Source organism: Prorops nasuta, unplaced genomic scaffold, assembly GCF_024137725.1.
Source record: "Prorops nasuta isolate Cenicafe-Biocafe unplaced genomic scaffold, Cenicafe_Pnas_1.2 PNAS00005, whole genome shotgun sequence".
In the NCBI taxonomy this organism is placed as follows: Eukaryota; Metazoa; Arthropoda; class Insecta; order Hymenoptera; family Bethylidae; genus Prorops; species Prorops nasuta.
In genome coordinates, this window is record NW_027116802.1 from 7,172,081 (window position 1) to 7,195,270 (window position 23,190).

Below are 23,190 nucleotides of genomic sequence, written 5' to 3' on the forward strand. Positions count from 1 at the left end.
AAGAGTTATATCGGTAAACGTTGAAAATCATCTATATAATCGGTGGTCAGCTTGAATCATGTAAGATTTTTTCTTTTAAATAAATTAACTAGGCAATCCGCGGTCGGTTATACGCTACACAGCAGCGTAAAATTGTTAATAACTGCGGATAATCGCTCAATCACTCCTCCCTCCCTTCTTACAAAAAGAAAATGTGCCATTAAGAGAAAGCGACGAAAGCTGTATTTTATCTTTTGGTCGTATTTCATTATTTGCCTCTATTAAAATCTTTTTGTCTCTTTTGATTATCATTGAGAACTTTGTTTTTAAGATGCTCTTTATAATTCAAAATATTTCCAGCCCATTTTGTCACAGTTCCATTTTCACAGACCCAAATCTCTTCTGCTACCTTAAAAGGAGAAATAAAAGCTTAAATATCTTGTATTAATTTCAAAGATAAATTGAGATATAGTATTTCCACTTTACTTGATTAATCAATCTAAAGTCATGAGAAACCAACACCATTCCGCCTTCAAAATCGTTTATAGCTTCGGCAAGCGCATCGATAGTTTCCATGTCAAGATGATTGGTCGGCTCATCGAGCAACAATAAATGCGGTACTTGCCATGCAAGCCAAGCGAACACCACACGACAACGCTGACCATCGGATAATTGACGAATCGGACAGACCTGTAATATAACCAGAGAAATAATTAAGCAAATAATACATAAATGTTTGTTCTTTCAGATGTGATGCAGCAACAGTATTAAAGTTTAACGAAACTCAGTGATTTACCTGCTGTCGACCCGTTAAACCGTAACGACCTATAATTTTACGCATCTCCTCTCTCTCTTTAACATCTGGAAATGCTTTCAACATATAATCCAATGGCGATATGTCCAAATCCAGCAATTCGTGCAAATGTTGATGATATCTTCCTATACGTAAATGACTGTTTTTACGAATCATACCGCTGGTCGGCACTAACTGTAAGATAACAGAACGACAGTTTAGAATTTGACTCCCTTAATAATAAAAAAAAAGTGGCAAAGCAAATTGTAATCTATCTCGTCGCAGGATATCACTTACATCTCCATAGAGAAGTTTCAATAATGTGCTCTTTCCGGCCCCATTAGGTCCAACCAAAGCTAATCTTGTGTCCAGATCAATACCAAATTCCAGGTTCTTGTAGATCCAAGGTGAATCTTCGCTGTAGCGGAAACTAACGTTTTGTACCATAATGACAGGTGGAGGGATAGTTCCGCATGATGGAAAGTAAAAACTGAGCACTTTATCGCTGATGACTTTTTCTGTAAGACCTTGTGCTACCATCTTTGCTAGCGTTTTTTCCTTAGATTGTGCCTGTCTGGCTAATTTGGCAGAGCCATGACCAAATCTGGCAATATAATTCTTCATGTGTGCTATCTGATCCTGCTCCCAGTTGTACTGCTTCATTTGATTTTCAAGTAACTCCATTCTATTAAATAAAAACTATCGATTAACACTAAGGTGGAAGAAGCAAGCGATCAATCGGAAATCAGAATTATTTTTGTTGGCTTACCTTGTTTTAACAAAGGCTTCATAATTACCAGTGTAGTACTTTAATTGCTTCTTGTTCACATGTATAATATTGGTACAAATGCCATTGAGAAAATCTTGGGAATGTGATATAATAACCAATATTCTCTTATAAGTTTTCAATTCTTCCTCCAACCAAACACAAGCATCCAAATCTAAATGGTTGGTTGGTTCATCCAATAATAATAGATGAGGTTTTACGTATAAAGCCCTGAAATAAAAAATATTTATGACACTCTGAACAAAAAACAATACCTTTAATTATTAAAAAGTAATAAGTCAAACCAATATGACTTGTCCAAACCTAGCTAAAGCGATACGCATACGCCATCCTCCGGAAAAATCTTTAGTAGCTGTACATTGCATTTTTGGAGTGAAACCCAATCCATGCAAAATATGAGCTGCACGAGCTTCAGCTGTATCAGCAGACATATCATCTAAGCGTTCATACACATCCATCAGTTGTTCCTGAGCATCCTCCTCTGCACAATCTATCAATTCTTCAGCAAGTTTCTCCAATCTTACTCTTTCTTCATCAACTTCCATAACACACTCCAAAGCAGTTTTATTACTGGCTGGCATTTCTCTAGTTAAATGAAATATATCAATTTGATCTGGTATAGGAACTTCTCTATTGCCAAGAACTGCTAACAGGGTTGACTTTCCAGATCCATTTAAACCAAGTAGACCATAGCGTCTACCACAATTTAATTCTAACATTGTGTCTTGTAACAATTCGCAGCCATGGAAAGTAATAGAAAAATTAGATATCTTTATGTCACGACTACGCGGATGTGATGCTAAGGAACCAGTGCAAGACCTTGCTTCTGCGTTCAACCTAGCATCTGCTTCTAGCTTCAAGCATAATGCCTCTGAAAAAATGACAGAAAGGGTCAGGGCAATTAAATGAAATGCATTAAAATATTTTGCATGGAAAAATTGCTATTTCTCAAACCTTCTGTGCTAATAGAAGTTCCGTTGGTTCCATTCTGAAGATCATCAGGATTGGGACTATATTCCTTGCCATCTTCCGTCGTTTTCGATTGCGTTGATATCGGTTTTTTACCGGACTGCCTAGCTTTTGCAGCTTCCTTTTTTTTTTGCTGCTGTTTCTTCTTGGCGTCAGACGGCATTTTAGTCTAAAATTATAGAGAAGTTTCTTAAGACAAAAATATCAGTAGCTTCTATTAAGATCCGCTTTAACCCTACAGCTCCATTACGTAATATTTATTCATGTACAGGTTAGATTTCTGTCACGTGCATTACTACTTACTACCTATTGTACACTTTAGACTAAACCTTGGAAAAATAGCTAATCAAACACTTCGAAAATTTCAAAACCTTCCATCACCGTAAACGTTTTGATTTGTTACGTTACTTTCGCGTGTGGAAGGAGGACGGATAAGCGAGGAGCATGATAAAAAAGATCAGAAGGAGAGTTGTAAGCGTATGTAGGATGGAATTTAGGAGGGGAGATGACACTGACACACATCACTAAAAACTGGATAAAGGGATCAAGGGGAGAAAGAATAACAACAAGAAAAAGAAGGGATTAGAAAAAGTAAAGATAAACAAAATTAGACATCAGTGCATAGTACTGCACAGGCTCATATTTAGTATGCCATGCTACAAGTATCCAACTGAGATGAAAGGGAATAATGCTCCTTTCTATTTCACTACATCAATTCTTTTAAACAATGATTTAATCATAATTGTTAAAACACTAATTAAACATTATAATTTTATACGATATACCATTTACCTCGTCTTAAACAATGATTTTTGAAAGAGAATAACCGCTTATACTGAAACATGTGCTACACACACGTGTAAACGACGAAGCTGGACGAAGCTATAAGATGAAACGGACGAAATTTAAGAGAAAGGAGAGTGCCTAGTGAGCTTAACCTAAAATCCACCTAAACTCTAAAGACAGTAAAGGAAAGGACCTATAAGAATGAGGGAAAAAGAATTAAAATAGAACAACCACGACTACACAAGCATAAAGTTCTTAAAAATTTTAAGGACCAATAAGAAAAGCCAAGAATGGATAAAGCTGGACAAAGCTGACAAAGTGATTTAAGATGGCAAACTGGCAAAGAACACGAACCACAAAAATATCATACAATATGTACTACATACATATACTATATGAAAAGGAAAAGAAGTATCACGCAGGACGCAGGCAGAATCAATTTGGACTTGTTTCCATCGATGGCTAAAAGATGGCAGCAAACGCACTTATAAGAATGAACGTAATGAACCTCAGCTCTTAGCCGACCCAGCCGACGGTCCGACCTGGTCCGACCCAGGCGGGCTGCGGGCTCAGCCCTGAGGACTGAGGAAGATCAACTGGTTCAATTAGGCTTCAACCATAAAGACTTTGTGGGCAATCATGAGAGCGTTTATCTTGAAATAACCGGGTACAATTTTGACGGGAAATCATATAATAATATTTATGAAAATCTATCGAAAAAAGCAAAGATGACAAAATGCAGCGCGTTTACATACTTTAATAATTTATTCCTACGTAAAATGTTTTATCTCAGTAAAAGACATCATTTTCGAGCGTAATCTATCGTTAGGGAAAAAGTATAATGGTAATTCCTTTTACTATAAATAAAAAGAAACTTTTACATCTGCAATTTGGGGCGAATTAATAATTAAACATACCACTATATGTATATATGCTAAAACTATTAACAAAATTAACATTTAGAATTTTCGAAAAAAAAAAAGAACCTATTGAACTTTATTACTAAAATCTCATTTGAAAGCTTAAAATGGAGTAAAATCGCTAAAGTATGACGGATAAATTAAGCATTCTGAATTCTCTGATGAATTTGTGTTAGAATTTAATGTTTTCATATTTATTATTAAATTTAATAAATAAAGCTGGAGCTTTCTTGGAATAAATGATCAAACGATGAATAATATTTACTTGAAATATTTGTTATATTTATATATTATATACGTAACCCTACAAATAGGAGATTGTCAGGTACCGGTATGTCCATATTTGTACTCTTTACTACGCAAGCTCGTCTCGTTCATTCGGATTTCTGTTCACTATCAGCGCAGATTACACCAGCGCACCTGCTATCACTAAAGGTTAGTAGTACTACGGCTGGTTACTAATACATAACTACAATGGATACTCTTTACTACCACTACTACTATTACTAGTACTACTACTACTGTTGAAACAATTAATGCATTTGAGAGTACAATCGACAAAATAGCACCAGGTATTAAATAATAACTTATACAGTCATGTATTTCTCGTTGTGTCGGTATGCAACAGGGTGAGTAAAAAAAGCAAAGTGCTTCTGCGAATCGAGCTATCGTCTATCGACTAATAATACTTTGAGTGTTGTGATTCTCATTTTCAAAATACTGTCCATTGTATATATAAAAGAAAGGGTGCGGTAGATGATAACTCTTAATATTGTGTGTGCGTGTGTGTTTGAGTGAGAAAGAGAGAGAGAGAGAGAGGTTAGGTCGATCGTTGATATATAAATGAACAATTTGCAAGATAGCCGTAAAACTAAGTTTCGTATAAAGATGGTGAGGGCGTCGTCGGCGTATACAGTGGCGTAGTATTGAGAAAAGTGGAAAATAGAGAGTAGAGAAGGAGGCTATAACTATAAGGCTAAGGGAGGCAAGGGGTACTTAAGCTAGCTTTGCGGAGCAACGAACGAAGGAACGAGCCAGCCAGCCAACGAAGCAACCAACGTACGAACAAAGCAGGGCGACAGAGCTGCTCGAGGAGGGTGGCACTGGTGGCAGGGGCGCGCGTATTGATTCCGCGTGGCGTGGTGTGTTGTGATGTGGTGTGGCGAATGCCGTTGAGTGCTGCTACTGAGAGAGTGCTGAGAGGCGAGGCGGAGTAAGAAAGAGGCTGCAACCGGAAGAGTTGCTGTTTCTCGCGTCACAACTTTCAAATAATTTTTTTACGTTTATCTATGCCTGGTGTCACGGAGGAACAAGAAATGCATTGGAAATAACTTCACGCAATTATATCTAAATCCTTCGTTGCCCAGGTACGTATCCAATCAGACTTTTCCTACATTTTATCAAAATGTCGACAGACGGCATTTCTCGTTCATCCCTTCATTAATTATACCGTTCGTGCTGATAATAACCTAAAAATCAAAATACTTCAAGAAAGTGAAAATAATCTTGAAAGCTCTTCTGGAAAAAAAGAAAAGGTATATCGATCCAGTGGTCCCGGACCATTGGTCGGCACGCCGCGCCATCGTAATTTCGTACCTCCTCCGCTTTCCAATAATATCTAAACACCTTGCTGATATTTTTACCGTCGATTGTTTCTTGAAATATGATTTTAGAAAAAAATTAGTTTTCCCTCTTTTTCTCTCTCTTTCAGTATTGAAGAAGAAATGAGGAGGCGGCTGAAGGAGGACGATTCGCCGGTCAGCGAACCATCATCGAGAGATGATTTTTAGAAGGTGAGCATTTGAAGTCTCTGAGAGGTTAGACAAGTATTTTTAAAAAAGGAGGGTTTTTAGGAAGAGGGCATGACGCACCGAACTCATGCAGTGGCGAAAACACGTGCGTATCAAGTACGGTGGTCGAGTCGGAGTCGGAGTCGGTGGTGTTGGCGCGGTTGGTCAAGGGCAGCGGGATCGGGAGAGGGAGAGGGAGCAAGAGCAGCTGCAGGTGCGCGTCGTGCAACTCAATCGAGAAGAGGGCGCACGGCTGGGCTACGTTTGTCATCAGACGAATCAACTGTCCTCGGTGACCCGTCGGAGCTGCAACGCAGCAGCCATGCTCTGCTGTGGACGCAGAAAAGTGAGTGATGATGAATGTTATTTCCCCGCCCCCTCAGTAGTATAAGTAGTGTTGGTCGATAGTGACGCACGAGGCGTCGCGAGCGACACTAGTGTTTCGTGGTGATGAGTGAAGTTCGTGGGGAAGATATATATATATATATATATAGGCGCGTGGGCATGCGCATTGTTCGCGTTCTCGAGTCCCGGTCCCCCGCCATATTAGCCGCGATGTGGGGTAGGTGAGAGCGAGGATGTGCGATAAGGGTGGTACAGGCTGCTTCTTTTCCCGAAAGGTAATAAATGTGAAATTATACAAAGGTGTACTATAGAAAAGACATTTTGTCGCTATAGGAGGGTCGGGGAGGCGATGTAGCCGACATAAGTGCGAGCCCTGGAAGGCAATCGACAACCAACCAGCTGAGACCGAAGGAGCCACCACCAATGGTCATTCAAGGGGACTTCAGAAAGGTAAGAATTTCTTGGAAATTCTTGAAACAATATGAGATATTTGGCTTTATTTATCGTTGCGCATATAGGTGAGCGGGATCAGCACAGAGATCTTCAAGCAAATCGAGACTGTGGAAAATGATCATGATGCGTCGACCGCAGCGGCCCTTGAAGCCGTCGAGAGAAGGGGTGAGATGGTGGTACGAGTTATCGAGCCTCGACAAATGGGCAGACAAGCTTCCGAGGCGGCGAAAAAGCTCGTCGCTCTCCAGGATCCAAAGCATCCTATACATTTTGTCGAAATAATTAAAAGACCGGGACAAACGCTGGGTCTTTATATACGCGAGGGTAACGGTGCTGACAGGAACGATGGTGTATTTATTTCAAGAATCGCCCTGGAAACTGCTGTCTACAACAGTGGTTGCTTGAAGGTAGCTTACAATTGAGTAGTGAAAGTAACACGAACGGACTAATTATAAACGTTCAAAATATTGATATTTAAAACAAGTGTTTGCAAGATACACTTGTTTTTAACAATATTTGCCTTATTTTTATCTCGCAAATATCCAGAGAATTTTAGCAATTTAATTAAAAGGCAGTTTATAGCGCATAGAATTCGTTTTACAATTCAACTTGATTTTCTTCTAAATTAAGACCTTTGTTGTTATTATAGAATAAAAATATGTCTAAAGTTACTCAAGCAAAATATATGAGAGGAATTTGAACATAACAGCAATCACTTAAAAGATATTCGGTGATTGGCGGTCACGTGACCAGTGACGTCACGGCTCACGGTTTGCTTTTACTACTTGTCGCCAGACTGTCGCTTCTCTCCTGAAAGCTGTTATATGCCGTTTCGCTGTATATGAGAGACATTCGAGCATTGCAGTAATCACGTAAAGAATATTCTTAGTGTTTGTCGTTGCATTATCAGTGAAGTCACGGTTCATGGCTTCCTCTTACTACTTGGCGCGAAATTACCGCACTTTTAGTATCTTACTATCCGTTCGAAAACTGTTGTATGTCGTTTGGCTATGTTATTGATTTCTGAAATCCATGGTTTTGTCTTAGGTGGGGGATGAAATCCTCGCGGTGAATTTGGTCGACGTGACGCACATGAGCTTGGATGATGTAGTGATAATTATGTCGATACCGAGAAGGTTGGTTCTGGCTACGAGACATGGCTCACTGCAAACAGTCCCGCACACTCGACAAACTGAGCACAAAGCGCCACCGGTGGTTGTAATTAAGAGAGATCTTAATGAAGACGAGCCCGATCATCCCACTGGTAATAATCATATTAGGTGAGTGAGACTAAATTGTTAGAAAAAGGAAAAATTTTCTTACCTTTGAAATCTCGTCTCTTATCAGGGATAGCAGCCGCAGAAGAGGGGGTGATGGCAGAGAGATGCTGCCATCTCGATCGAGACTCGGCTTGACCGGATTGGGATCTAGCCAACAAGATTTAGGCTCCAGTAACGGCGACCTTTATTACAACTCTAGACCGGAAGGACATTGGTCTTATCAACCTCCACCTCCACCTGTTATCACTCATCAACCAAAACCATCATCGACACCACACTTTCAGCCTTACGAGCGTGGCTATCCCAAGACACTTGAGAGTCTTGCTGAGAAAGTGAGTTTCCCAATTGAGAGAGCCCTTTCACGCATATGTATTATACCATTGATGTTCTAGAAGTTGTGGATCGAGCACCTTTTTCTCATAGTATACACCTTTCTCTTTCTTTGCACCATCACAATTATTTCTATGTATACGTGTGACTCGAAACACTCCCGAAAGAAATCAGAAAACTCCCAGCTCTTCCATCCCTCCTTCCTTCGTGTTTTAAATGACTAATCGGTTCTATGAATAAATGCTACATTGAAATTGAATCAGGATTTTACAAAGGTAAACAAAGCACAACTCTTTCTTCCTATACTATAGACCCGTGTGTTTGTGTTAATATTATGTTGTTGCTGCAGTTGTTTTCTGATTTTCTAAAATGACAATGGAATTTGGCTGAATTTAGGTACACTCGTTTTATACGGGACCGATGATGGCGCCAAATGGTCGTCGTGTATCAGCCGCCGCCAGTACTGCGATTCAAAGTGTTGGAAGATTAACGGGCCAAGGTCAATCTTCGTCCCATTATGGTTTTGCTCAACATTCGGCGAGTGCTAGAATTATGCCAAGAAGTGGCTCGGATCAACATTTGACACGCGTCGATTATTCCAGTATCGCAACACCTGCGCGACATACTCTTCTTCGGTCGAGTCTGAAATCAGGAGCCTCGGCGCTTCGATACAATGCAGCTAGATATGGAGGAGCTGGGCAGAACGACGCCGTCTCAGTGACGCAAGGACGTCAATTTGGAACGCTAACGAGACGGCACAATCGTCCATCCTTGGATTATGCCTCCGACACAGAAGCCACCTGCTCTAGCTCGCCAAAGTCGGCTTATTATTATTATAGGCACAATATGAACAACCCCTCTCAAAGTAATGCCGTCTCGCATTTAGCTACACTGTCAAGGTCACAGATTGGTCCGAGTTCCGCTGGTGAGACTTACTAAAAAAAATAACTAAACTTTTGAAATGCTACGAAATGCTGTTTTCAGGTCTGAGGTCAAATTCGTTACCGCGGAGTGGCAGAGCGTTACCTCAGCAGCCTGCTTTGCGTACCGGTTTGAGTACTGTTGCATCAGGTTTGATCGATCAAGAGGACAGCGATGGTGCGTTGTCTGCTCCAGAATTACCATCCATAAGACGAGACAGAGGCAGGATACCGTCCTCTCCTAGTGTCTTTACATCTGACGAGTATAGAGCCTGGCTAAGCAGAACGCCGAGCACGAGTGCCCTTTATGAACAAATCAGAGCAACTAGCAACAGAGCGCCACGGTACACGTACAGCGCGGAGAATATTCACGCCGCTGTCAAGCAAGCTGAGTATGCAGGGACTTACGGAGGATACAGGCCTTTGTCAACAACCTTGGATAGGCTATCCACAAGGTCAGCTTCGGCTCAACAGGTTAATCTAGCGAACCTGAGAGCATCTACAGCGATTAGCTCGAGTAGTCACCGCGTGGGCCAGCAGAGGCCGGGATCGGCAGCTGCTTCCAGCGCACGACAGGCTTCATCTTTGGCCACTTCGCGCAGAATAAGGAATCTTTTGGAGCTGGAAACTAGCGCTAGGAGCATACCGACGCCAACGCCCGCTAGAACTCAAGATCAGAGGCTCTTGGACATCAATCCTGCAGGTAGGCATTGTTATAATTATTTGATTGGTGGATTGGTAACTACTTCATAACTTGTTGTTGAACAGAGTTCCTCAAGTATAAGATAGAGAAACCAGCGCTTGTCGGTACTCCCAGTTCTACGAGTTCCCTTTTGAGCTCCATCGGAGATTCCAGTGGAGGAAGTGATCTAGCAGGTGGCGTTAGTGGGCTTCTTTGGGTTCACCTACTAGCAGGCAGAGGGCTTCGCTCGACAACTACTTCTTCGGCAGCCACGACACCATCGACACCATCAGGACAGCCTAGCCTGACCAGTTGCAGTCTCAGAGATCTTTATTGCGTCCTTGAATGCGACAGAGTGCACAAGGCCCGCACCGTAGTAAGAACGGGTGATTTGATGTTCGATTGGGATGAGACCTTTGAGTTGGATCTCGTAGGAAATCGGCAGCTGGATCTGCTAGTGTATTCCTGGGATCCGCAGTACAGACACAAGCTATGCTACAAGGGTTCCGTGCATCTTGCTAGCATTCTCAAGGAGTCTCCTGTTCACCAGCTAGCTGTGAAAGTCGAACCTCGGGGAACGATTTATTTAAGATTGAGATACACAGATGCTCAGCAGACCTTCCGGCGTAGGGGTCTTTTGGTTATATCGCTCGCTACAAGAGTGGCTCCTCTCTTTGGTGTTGATCTTGATACCGTAGTCAGTAGAGAGAGCAAGACTGGCGGAGTTCCTGGTGGCGTCTCCACAGCACTGGCTATCGGAGGTGCGCCAAACGTACCAGTAATCGTCTGGCGCTGTGTCGAGGAGGTGGAAAGAAGAGGCCTCGATATAATCGGTCAATACTGCTCTACTATATATTTATATTTCAAAAGAGTTAAACTCGTTGACATTTTAACTACACATCCTAGTGTTTAGAGTTTTTTTTTATATACGACATATTAGTAAAAATGTCAACGAAGTAATTTTTCGAAGTATATCTTCACTTTATCTCTTTATCTCTATAATTAACTGAATTTTATATTTACAGGCCTCTACAGACTTTGTGGTTCGGCAACTAAAAAAAGAATCTTGAGAGAAGCTTTTGAGAGGAATGCTCGCTCAGTCAATCTCAGTCCTGATAACGTCCCAGACATCAATGTTATAACAGGTACATTCCTCAAGTATTTTTCGGACGATTAACTTATAAATAATCTTTGAAACTTCACAGGCGTCCTTAAGGATTATCTGAGAGAGCTCCCGGAACCGCTGTTCACCAAGTGTCTCTATCAAATGATGGTAGACGCCTTGGCTGTTTGCCTTCCAGACGATCCACAGGGCAATGCCAAACTCATGTTCAGTATTCTCGATTGTTTGCCTAAGGTTAACAGGGTAAGTAGCAGATGGCATCGAGAAAACTCCATTAACGGCGTTCCCACTGCTTGCTATAAGTGCTTTGTGAGAAACAACAGTTGTTATGCACTTGGAGGCGACATTATTAACGAGATTCCTCATACCACCATTATAGAGCGAAAGCGCGTTTCAAGTATAGGGCGTTGTTCGAAGACCGATTTCAAACTTATTGTAGCATTTTAGTGAAGTCGTTAATAGTAGTTTCAAGTAGAATAATCAGATTGCCGAAAAATAATAAACCAATTTACATTGTAAAAGCAATTATTTAATTGATATTTTTTTCGACAATCTGACTATTTTGTTATATAGATTAGTTTCGCAATGTTACCAATATATTATAACTAACATAAAATTAATTTTCAAATAGCGCTATATCGTTGATCTGCGTTTTCAACATTTGCTCTGTATTTGGACGGTGTTAGGCAATTATGAGCTACACCACATTCTTAAAAATCATTAATGCAATTGTATATACTCGCACATTCTCATTCTACAATAAGCAAAAATATTTAAAACCTTATCTAGACCGCAACGCCATCTGGTGTTTTTTTTTATAAATGCTTTCAGCTTATCTATCTTAAAATAATATATTTATGGTTTGATTCACGCGTTGTTGCTTAACACCCGCCAATTTCGGTATAAAAGATCCCGTTGATAGAGCAATACTTGTTCAAAATCGACACTCGCTAATTTTATACATTCTTACTCAATTAATAGTGCACACTTATATATCTTCTGGATCATCTGGCAATGGTTGTATCCCAATGCAACAAGATGTCACCAGCAAGCCTGGCCGTGTGTTTCGGTCCAGTATTAATGTTACATTCCGAAGAAGGTGGACCACCGTTGGATTTCCAGCAACCGATAGCCGTCTTAAAATACCTCCTGGAAATATGGCCTGTTAAGTCAGGTAATATTTTTTTTGTATAAAGAAGGGACGATCTTAGGGCCGAGTAATCAGTAGCTCATTTCACAGACAGTTCGGAAGACTTGTTCAGTCGTATCGGTGCTTCCTCGAGTTACGCGAGTAGTCGAGCGCAACAACAGCAGCAACAATCAGCAACAGCAAACTCCGTCACGGGCCTCAGTATTGGGACGCCAAGGACTGTCTTGGCAGCAGCAACCCTCACCTCGTCAAGCAGTCGAAACTATGGGAACCGTGGCCCACGGACAACCATCCTCCATTCGTCATCCACCCCCGCTCAAGCCGCGACAGGTATATAGGAACATTTCTTTCTTTTACACAAAATATTTGTGCTTCTTTGTATTTATAATTATTAATATCACCCAGGTGATAGTCTCGTCACCCGGTACACCTAGCAGCGATGAATCGATCACTTCACCGGAAACAGTTACTAAGCAGTGCTTATCGAGCGGATCGAAACCGTTGAAATTGCCCGAGCTGGTTACTAATGCGTCAACCCTAACAACGACAGCAGCGTCGATAACTTCGGCAACAAGTACCACAACCAAATCGTCGATCGCAATGACCGCAGCAACAGGAGCATCGGCAAGCACAAATAATATAACTAATGTAAACGGAATTGGTGGTAATGGCACAAACGCTTTGATGGAGCAAACCAGTACGCCTACCAGCAGTATCGATACCGAAGAGGGTAATCCTTTGCACAGTGAGGAAGGAGAACGAGGTGTCGAGGCTGACGTTGAGGCTAGCGACGATGAGCGACGTCTCCAACGCAATATTCTTAAAAGCACTACACTTACCAATGGTAATCATCTTCTACGAAACACTTAAAATGAGTGGAATTTCGAGGGTTGAGCGTGTTTTTATTTGAGAGGGCAAGAGAGAGAAAGAGAGAGAGAAAGAGAAAGAGAGGGAGGGGGAGTCGGGTGGGGATAGAGAAGAGAAACAAAAAACAAGAATCCTTCCGTCGAAGATATTACATTTCTTCAACGCAAATCAATTGATACTTAAAATAGGCAAGTTCGTTTAATCTGTCTAATTGTTGCAATTACCTCATGCTTTTTCCCATTAAACTACGAAGATGAAAATTCAAGAAAAAGAAAAATCAAAAGAAATAAGGGAATAAAAGAAAGAACTATAGAAATTGAACGATTTAACCGCAATGTTTTAGTATACTATATATTAAAGGAAAAATTATGTATTTAATAAGTGCAGTTCTCGAAAGATAATAAGGTTAGCAAGGTTTTCATTGCAAGAGTAATTATACACTGAGATTGTTATCGATTGTTGTAAATCTTTACCAGAGGTTGTTATAAATAATGATAATACATTAATAATACCATGCTGTTGCGAATAAGAAACAATATATTATAAGAGCTAATATTCGTAACATCTGATCGACGAATTGTAAAAGTTTCATGACTATAAAATAACCAGTCGAAAATCATTGCGATAATTTAGTAGGTACTACAGCTTTTTACGTATATGGTAAGTTTATATAAGTTATGTGCAATTTTTACTTCTGAATTGAGCTTGAAACATAATTGATACGACCTTTGATATTTAAGCGTGTTACGTATATTTCATATAATTTATTTAGATTAAATAGATGTTTTGTTTTTCTTATAAAAAATATACATATAAATATATATATAATATATACATATAGATATATTCTTTGGAAATTTGACAATGTGCTGTGAAAGTAAGAAATGAATTGTTTGATGATAGAGGCCACAGGTGTGCGAAACTATTGAGTCATAATATTTACATAGTGTATTCGTATTGTTTAATATAGACAAAGTCTTCAGTTAAAAAAGCTTATAAATACGCAAAATGCTTACACACATACACACACCCCACACATACGCTCACGCTCTTGCGAGCATAGAAATTTTAGAATGTAGGTAATCCCAGGAAGGTCATTTGGTACAATTTTCAGAAATTATTAAATAACGACATTTATTGAATCTTGAGCTCCTTCTATGCAATAAACAAGAAATCATATCGTTTAAAAAATTTACGGCGAGCTTCAATGTTATGTGACTGTCGTTATCTAAAATCTTTTTCTGAAACGCTTAGCACCACATTTATAAACTGAACTGAAGCTTAGCACTGCCTTGATTAAGTCTCACACATTACCTTCAATACAATGCTTAGCTCAGTCTTCGTCTTAAATGATTGCTAAGCAGAAAGTGTCGAACTTAGTTGGGTTTATAAATTCGACCTCTAATTTTCAAGACACTTAATTTATTTCAATCATTCTGGGACATCCTATATTTTCCACACGTGAGACATCGACTTTGGATTGAGATCAGCTCTGATTGCGAATAATTTGAACTGAAAGTTTTATTGTAAATGATTTAGATTTTAGATAATTGATGATTAATTGGTATGTGTATACTCAAGCGAGATTATGAGTAATTTGTTCATCGAATATTTGAACGGTAGTGAGGAGTAAAAGGTAAATCTGACTCAAGCAGTGGGACCACCCTGACTATCGATTAAGTAATAAAAAAGTACTTAGAGGGCAACTATTTACAAAGAGAGGGAAAACTAAAGCCTAATTCAATATCATGCTCTTATGTGGAATCGATGAGATCCGACTAGTTAGAGTCCAAGTACGAATCGATGCCAGTACGTACGATTGGCAAAATATAATAAGAGGTACATAGTTGTCGATTAATTATTCTTAGGATTATTCGATTTATCGGTGCGTTATCGGTTCACTCTGTACAACAAAGAGCTTCATTCCCAATCTAAGCGACTTGACCATGCTCTTTCATACAAAGTTTTATTACGACAAGACCAAGCCTTTATAATATGTATGTGTATACACACTAGAGTATATCTATAAGTATATAAATACTGTTTTGATCGGATAGTTTCTTTATTTTATTTTATTTTTAAGCTAATCGGTCAAACATAACTTATTGTCCGAGACTGGTCGATGAACAATCGGCGTCGAATGTATCTTACTTATAAACGAATACGAAGAAATTTGTTGCAAATCACGTTAAAGTGCATTACACAAATAAACTAACAGCTCGCAACAAAGAGACAAGGGATTAGAAAGCGGTGTGTAAGAATGCGACAAATGATTTGTTGAAAATCGTACACTGTATAATGAAATGTAACGATTTTAGAAAGATAGTTTTAGCACATACAGCTTTTATTATTCAAATTCATAAATAATGTGCGAATATGAGGGATTGACTGAAATTGGCATGAGCAAAATATTGTAAAATGCAGCGATACTTTCAGCCAAATATGCGATGTACAAAGAATAAAGCAAGGAACGTCGCTTATGTTAGGCAAAAAATGTAACGCTGAAAACTTACTTTTTTCCAATACTTTTAAAAGCGTAGTATGAGCTCTCTTGAGAAGCTAGTAAGACCAATAATAAGCCCGATAAAGTTAACGATAATCAGTGTTCCTCGCTAATATATATATATATATATATATATATATATATATATAAACATATACATACTATGACTCGTGTAGCTTTAAATCGAATGTTGCACATTATTCGAACGCGACTATAGTATTAATTATACGTAAAACTGTACCTACACTGCCACAATTTTATAATGGACTTATTTATCTATAACATAAGTAGTAATGCCTAAAGCGTATGTTATTAATGTGCATAATCGTTTATAAGTCTGCAAATTGCAAACTCTCTTTCTCTCTTTTTCTCTCTCATACACTCTTTTTCTGTCTGGTTCTTCAAGACCATATTCGCTCTCCCCGATACAGCTTACTATAAAATTGGTGCTTAATGTTTTTTAATTATAGTTAAAATCCCTTTTTTCACGATGATTGCAATTTTTTTCTTCGAAAAGAAGTCTGAATGATTTTTTTAAGCATGCGTGCAACTAAACTTTGATTCGTGAAGGGACAAAGATTTCAGCGACCATTGATAAGCGCGTTCTTATAATGTATATTCAAAAACACGCGCAGACTGTAATTGTGCGATAGGTACACACGCAAATTATCCGCTGACGAAAATAAGACTTCCGTGAGTTAGATATCGCATATTGAATAAGCGTATATATTCTTAACCCGCCATGATGAGAAAAGAGTATTGTATGATAATAATACATATAGCTAGGTCCGCGTATATAGTTATATCCAAGTTCTCGTCCTTCCCTTTTTACACATATCACCAAAGTTTTTAGCAAATAGGGCAAAGTAAACATCGGATGAACGGAGCCCATTCTCACGAATTCTTTTATTATTACACGATAAAATGTAGCAAAGTGAAAGGAAACTTTTTTTATATAGCCATATATTCCGAAGGTCCAATTTGAATAAATTTTCAAAATACTTCTCCGTAGCGGAGTTCTCTCTCCCTCTCTTTCTATTATATTCATTCGTACCGTTTAAACTACGTGTGCAAATGTTTATCCAATCTGAAAGATACATATGCCCTCTCTAATAAGAAATTCAGCATAAAACATATCCATTTATGACGATGAGAGTGTGCAGTGTTTTATATATATATATATATATTTATATATATACGAATCTATCGAACCGCGAATTTCAAAAAGCTCCCGATTCGTATAGCAAATTATTTTTTAATGGCGTATCAGCCGAAAAATTTCGGTGTCAATAAAAGTCAATATACTAAAACGAATGAACGCGCGTTTCTATCAATGTGGATGATACTAGCTTTAGTTTTGAATATTTTCTTACTCTATGATTATCATACACACATATATCATTTTATCTCATCGATGAAAAATTCATTCCTAACATTTTATTCTTATAATGAACATTTCCTTTACACTTATACTACATGTATACATTTATACTAGGTACATAAGACAATGATGTAACATATACATAAATTAAAATATCCGCACAAACACAGAATGTAAAAACATTATTACGATGACGAAGGGAGCTCAAAAATTAGAAATCACAAACGAACACAATAATTGTATGATACAAGACTTATAATACGAATATACTATACTTGAATACTACTGTTTTTAACACTTTGACGATAGGAGTACGATAATAATTACTAATTACATACGAAGAGTTTTAGTACAGATTTGTAGTTACTCGTTATTTAATTATTTATAAAATTTGCCTTGGCTGCATTTTGAAAGAAATTCTAATAAATCATGCATTTCACTAGAAAGAGAGAGAGAGAGAGAGAGAGAGAGAGAGAGGGAGAGAGATTTACAAAAAAAGAGAGAATAAGAGTTTTTCGCTCATGAAGGTATTCGTAATAAGGGAGCCTGTGCGTCTGTTTTCGTATATGTAAACATGCCAGTCATGTGATACGCAAGCCTAATAAATAAATAAGGCACAGAGAGTAATTCATGTCCGAACGACTTATATCATTATCGATGAAGCATGCTATAGTGGTGCATTACACTTTTTTTTTTCGAGAAAGTTATTACTACACATATATAACATATTCAGAGTGTTTACTTTAATTCTACTTAGAAAATGTATGCAAAAATTCATTTATCTCTATAACTATATATACAAAAAAGAGAGATATCGCTTAATTCTTAACATAAATCATTTTTCGTCTAAATAGAAAATACTTTGGAAAAGATTCATTACGAATATTGACATTTGTTATAATTACCCAAGTAAATGAATTTTTGCTTCCACGTTCAAGTAACACTCTGTATAGACAAGGGTGTATCGTTTAATTTACCTCAGAGGGTGGATCTTTGTGGCACGTAATACCATTATTTAACTCATTTATACCAGTAAATGTAAGAGATTTAATTGTTTTCCATAGTAATTCTAAATGTAAAGAAAAAAGAGTTTTGAAAATGCAATAAGTGGTTATATCAAACTAGGCACGAAAATTGGTGATTTCTGAAATTTTTTGTCATTTTGACACGATTGCGATTTATGTTTTGCTTCTATAGAGAAGATGCTTGGGTAATTAGTCCTATGCTCTGGAGTGGTTTAAATGGAACACCCTGTAGTATGAATTATAAATAGTAGCTTGTACCATTGATGTGAAAGATCGTAAAATCGCTGCGTTCTTACCGTCGTCTTCGCGACGGCTGACTGAATGACCCGAATGACCGCTTATGCGAATCTTCTCTCACAACTCACCAATAAGCTATCTATGAATATACATATATACATATACATACTATACTATAGGTAGATATATCATAGTCATAGGCCAGCTTTGTATAAAAAAAGTCGCGTATAAAGCAAGAATAGCAATAGATCGCGCGTATATGTGTGTGTGACTGGAGCCCCACCTCTCTCTGGCCTGTGATTACGAGTTTACGAAACAGAGCTAATGATCAATTATAACCAACGTTATACGAGAAAAGTATTAACAGAATTTCTTATAGTAGCGTATAGCGCGTGATAACAAATCAAATCTTGAGAAAATAGTGACCGGAAGGAAATGTTCAATTAATCTCCAGAAATTGCTAAAAGAGCGAGTAAAGCAGAACAATATTCTGACTAATATAACCTCATGCGCATATATGTATATGTATGTATTTCCTAAACCTATGTACTTTCTTTCAATTGCATTATCCTGCGCGGTATTGGCATTTTATTCCTTGTCATTCTATTTTTTCAAACAAACCGCGTATAATCGATCAATTATGAGAGATTTTATAAATCGTGTGTGTATCACGCGGTTGATTCATTGTTATTACTATAACATGCCTGATTAGTTTTTAGCATAAATATATATGTAATATAATTCTTCCAGTGCATAAGGGTATACAATAATAGTATCGCGGTAAAGTACATCAATGTCGAAACTAATGTGAGAAAATTCACAAATACGTATACATATGTATATTTATTGATAGGAGGCGACAAGTTTCCAAAAAGGAAGAATTGAATTTATTAGCAAATCAATATTATTAAGTAGCGTAGATAGTAGGATAATTTGAAAGTGGTAGGTAGAGTAATACCGTTGTTTTGTTGATCGTTTCAATAGATTTTATTGCATCGTGATCGCTATGCCTTCGTTTGCCTCGCCTTATCTCCTCAATCAACCCGCCTCGGCCCACCTCCAACAATCGTGCATTCTTTCCAAATTCGCAAAAAAGTCAATTACCAGCTTTGAGGAAGAAGGACGAACATTCGATTGATCAGGTACATTGCACGGCATTCGAGGCACGGTCACGTCTAGCCAGGACATATTTTTCTATAAGTTGCAAAGTCTAATTAAATTAATGACGTTGCATTCTCGTTACTATAATAGTATAGAGTATATATTACAATGTATATTTATATTTTACATAGTCAAGTAAGCATGTGAGGTAGCGTTATGCATAAATAACAAAGGAATATGATATCGGTTAAAGTTCGCATAAGCGGTCGATGACGCGACGCATCGTTCAGCTAAGCCGCTTTTGAAAAGGATCAAACGTTGTCGCAATTATCAAATTAACAGAATACATGTGTACGAGTGTATGTGTGTGTGCGTGCGCGCGAAGAATTTGCCTCTGTAAAATTGACGAAGAAGAAAGAGTGAAGTCTGTTCTCCGAGTTAAGAGAGAGAAAGAGAGAGAGAGAGAGGACTTAGGCAAATAAAAATAACATAAAATCATTCGTTCTGCCAGTCCCCCCCCCCCTTCCCCTACTTTATTATACCTACCATGTCGTAATAATATGCTGCCATACGATATACATATACATATACATATACATATATATATATATACATATATAAATATATGTCTACGATAAGAAAAATATTAATAAAACATTATAAATAAATACGTTAAAAGCAATAATGATTTCTTTGGATCCACTTGTGTTGTTTGACTTTCATTCAGCGTACTAGTATATACATATTATACCGAAGCAAAACGACCATATAAGCCTAACGGTAATGTCTCTGTGACGATTAGCATGACAGCATTCAAGACAGGAAGAGCTGCTTTTGAAAGGAATGAAATGAAACGCAACGAAAAAGCAGCGTTGCGCAAAACGTATCTAACGCACGATGCAGAGAGGTCCCCATTACCTTTTCTACGCAGTTTCAACATAAGATTAAAAATCGCAAAAGGCAGTAGTAATTGGCGGTATCGCGAGCGTTCACCGTTCGTCCGGACTGGTGGACAGTTTTTAGCATGTAACGTTGAATCCGATTCGACAGTACTCGAGCGTACATCGTCGAGGAAGAAAGTCGAGTTTTAGTACAGCACGACAACCGCACGCAATGAGCAGTGCTCTTTAATCGAATTGCCCTAATCATGTTTTTGTTGCTTCATGGAGAGTTCAAGTATCGTTCAATTATTTATTTGTTTATCGTCTTGAGCGGGTCATGCTGTTGTTTATTAGCAAATGCCAAATTGTCGCAAGGTAAGTTTTCTGTTTTTCATTTAATCCAACGATTGACCGATCGACCGACTGACCTGTTATTGGCCAATCAGAGTGAAAGGCTATTTCGAAGTTACTAATGCATTTATTGCTACGTTGCAGCGCGGTTAAGCTTCGCGAAGAATCGGATGATTTCGACAAGACGAATGACTGCTGCTCGCCCGGATTTAAGGCCAAAAGTGTGCTTCGGTAGGCATTCCTGATTAAAATCGACAGTACTTTTACTCCATTTTTAAATTACAAATTGACAGATTTGGTTGGCTGCTTCTCTGATCCACCTGCTCGATCTCGTTTGAAGAGGCCACCGGAACATCCCTACGTTATTCGTACAAAATTTTTCTTATACACGCGAGGCAACCGACGAAATCCTGATACTCTGGAGTACGGTGATGATCTTCGGTCGATAATACGATCACGGTACAACATCAGCAAGCCGCTCATGGTAATAATACACGGTTACAAAGGTAGCGGGAGTGACGCTGGTGCCATTGCCGGGGCCAATACATTTTTGGATTTGGTAAAAGGCCTTAATTTCTATGATTCTATACAAAATTCAGAGAGAAAGAGATGCGTTGTGTAACTATTACACAGATGGACGCGAACGTTTTAATGTTGGATTGGACGAGAGGTGCCAGTAGCGCGTACAATGTAGCAGTTGCGAATACGGAGCTAGTTGGTAGGCAATTGGGCCTGTTGCTGATGGATATGATCAATCTTGGCACAAGTCCGAATGAAATTCACGCCGTTGGATTCAGTTTGGGCGCCCACGTAGCTGGTTGTGCGGCGGAACACTTAAAGAGGAACCACCTGTTGCTGGGTCGTATAACTGGATTAGATCCAGCCTCGCCGTTCTTCCGGCATCATATCTTCCGGGAACCCTGGAGGAAACTAGATGCTTCCGATGCCAAGCTCGTTGATGTTATACATACTGACGGGTCTGAGGACTTTGCCGATGGCTTTGGACTTTTCAAGCCAATTGGTCATGTTGACTTTTTCCCCAATGGCGGTAAAGAACAACCTGGATGTGTGGATGTTAAGAATTCAGTTGTAATGAGTCATTTTAAAGGTAGGTTATGTTTATTTTTATGTCGTATCTCTTACCTCTAGTTCTTTCTCTCTCTTTCTCTCTCTCCCTCTGTTTCTCACCTTGTTCTCTCTATCCATCAAAACAATCATTTATCAATCACCAGAAAACTTTCTCGACAAGGATATAGCGTGCAGTCATATCCGAGCTTGGCAGCTTTTCGTCGAAAGCATTCAAACTGCACACGTATCTCACCAGTGTAAATTCGACGCATGGCCTTGTCCGCAGGGAGCAATTTCATTTTTAAGAGGTACTTGCTTTCCACAAGAGACATCCGAATGGTCGCAGGAAATGGGCTTTCCGGCTGATCGTGGCCCTCTGGGCATATATTTCCTGGCTACTCGGGCGGAGCCTCCATTTTGTGGTCTGTATAGTTATACATATGTACCGCAGTAAAAAAATGGACTATTTGGTGTTATAATAATCAGAAATCCAGTCAGTTTTACGTTATTGAAAGTAATTTTGTTATCGGGGGATATCGCCCTCTCGTATTGGATGATAGAGGTACTAAGGATCACATGATGTTTTTAGGGAAGCCACTCAGGGCTTCGATAGTCACCTCGGATGATGCACCTATAACCTCTGGAATACTTTACTTAAAACTGCTACAAACTGATGGGACAACAATCTTTAAGATTCGTTGCTAGTGAGTAGCTTTCTCTCTTCATTTTACAATTAATCGTTAAAACAAATATACATAGTATCATAATCCTTGTTCAAGCTTACCCAAACGTAAAAACACATCCCTAACCTTTCACAATATTGCTGCTGCTACTGCTGCTGAAACATCAGAAGCAATAACCGTCAGCATCTGGTATCGAACAACATTGAGCGAAATTTCTGATAAATCCCAAATATCCCAAATATCGACCATTTTATTCCTAAATGCCGTCTACATCGAAGATCGGAAAGGAAACAGGTGAGATCCAATAGCGCAATGTACGATGATCTTTCCTTTTTAAAGGGCACATTCCATCTCGTGTTTGAACGCTCCCAAATGTCTAATATGTGCTTATATATGAGGAACACAGTTAAGAGCCTTAGAAACGTTAAATGGAATACATCTAATTTATTTGTAATTTCATTCATTAATTTATTGCAGATGGCAATATTGCAGTGGGAACGTTACTATCGGTCCTGATGAATTATTCGTAATCCTGACAAACAAATCTTGCACAATTTGAGAAAATATGCCAAGACAACAATATGAGAGAATAAAATTAATGTTTACGGCTGTTCGAATCGCTTTAGCTCTCTCCATCTCCACGTATTTTCGTGCTGACTTAAATACTGTCGTCTGTCTGGCTGTTTGCCCTCGGCGACTCGCTCGGCGGCGGCAGCGGTTTTTAAAATTACTTGCCGTCGAGAAAAGACACATTCAGACACTACCGTGTTGCTTGAGAAACGACTA

The 23,190-nt window shown here is 38.8% G+C and overlaps 3 protein-coding genes across 7 annotated transcripts; 2 read left to right on the forward strand and 1 right to left on the reverse strand.

Annotated features, from left to right (window-relative positions):
* Positions 1–54: 54 nt before the first annotated feature.
* LOC136773249 (ATP-binding cassette sub-family F member 2) lies at positions 55–3,634 on the reverse strand. 3 transcript variants are annotated; one of them, XM_066726759.1, is made up of 9 exons: positions 3,587–3,634; positions 3,321–3,507; positions 2,514–2,697; positions 1,863–2,430; positions 1,542–1,769; positions 1,070–1,457; positions 776–967; positions 466–669; positions 55–388 (listed from the first exon to the last, which is right to left on the reverse strand). In XM_066726759.1, exons 3-9 carry the CDS (start codon positions 2,689–2,691, stop codon positions 248–250), a joined length of 1,899 nt encoding a protein of 632 aa, XP_066582856.1. In that variant the 5' UTR covers positions 2,692–2,697; positions 3,321–3,507; positions 3,587–3,634; the 3' UTR covers positions 55–247. The 3 variants fall into 3 exon arrangements, with proteins under 3 accessions (XP_066582856.1, XP_066582857.1, XP_066582858.1); XM_066726760.1 differs by lacking the exon at positions 3,587–3,634 and having other exon boundaries at positions 3,321–3,562; XM_066726761.1 differs by lacking the exons at positions 3,321–3,507; positions 3,587–3,634 and adding an exon at positions 2,832–3,001.
* Positions 3,635–5,401: 1,767 nt separating this feature from the next.
* RhoGAP100F (Rho GTPase activating protein at 100F) lies at positions 5,402–19,919 on the forward strand. Of its 3 annotated transcripts, none has more exons than XM_066726741.1 (15): positions 5,402–5,601; positions 5,946–6,027; positions 6,088–6,370; positions 6,703–6,819; positions 6,888–7,229; positions 7,870–8,102; positions 8,170–8,434; positions 8,829–9,357; positions 9,417–10,055; positions 10,121–10,867; positions 11,060–11,179; positions 11,240–11,400; positions 12,139–12,331; positions 12,402–12,637; positions 12,713–19,919. In XM_066726741.1, the coding sequence occupies exons 3-15, from the start codon at positions 6,113–6,115 to the stop codon at positions 13,175–13,177; spliced, it is 4,305 nt and encodes a 1,434-aa protein (XP_066582838.1). In that variant the 5' UTR covers positions 5,402–5,601; positions 5,946–6,027; positions 6,088–6,112; the 3' UTR covers positions 13,178–19,919. The 3 variants fall into 3 exon arrangements, with proteins under 3 accessions (XP_066582838.1, XP_066582840.1, XP_066582839.1); XM_066726743.1 differs by having other exon boundaries at positions 12,398–12,637; positions 12,713–12,880; XM_066726742.1 differs by lacking the exons at positions 5,402–5,601; positions 5,946–6,027; positions 6,088–6,370 and adding an exon at positions 6,577–6,644.
* A 1,071-nt stretch (positions 19,920–20,990) lies between these two features.
* Positions 20,991–23,102, forward strand: LOC136773257 (phospholipase A1 member A-like). Its single transcript, XM_066726787.1, has 6 exons — positions 20,991–21,212; positions 21,287–21,761; positions 21,886–22,143; positions 22,311–22,425; positions 22,501–22,698; positions 22,882–23,102. The coding sequence occupies exons 1-6, from the start codon at positions 21,135–21,137 to the stop codon at positions 22,961–22,963; spliced, it is 1,206 nt and encodes a 401-aa protein (XP_066582884.1). The 5' UTR covers positions 20,991–21,134; the 3' UTR covers positions 22,964–23,102.
* Positions 23,103–23,190: the final 88 nt, after the last annotated feature.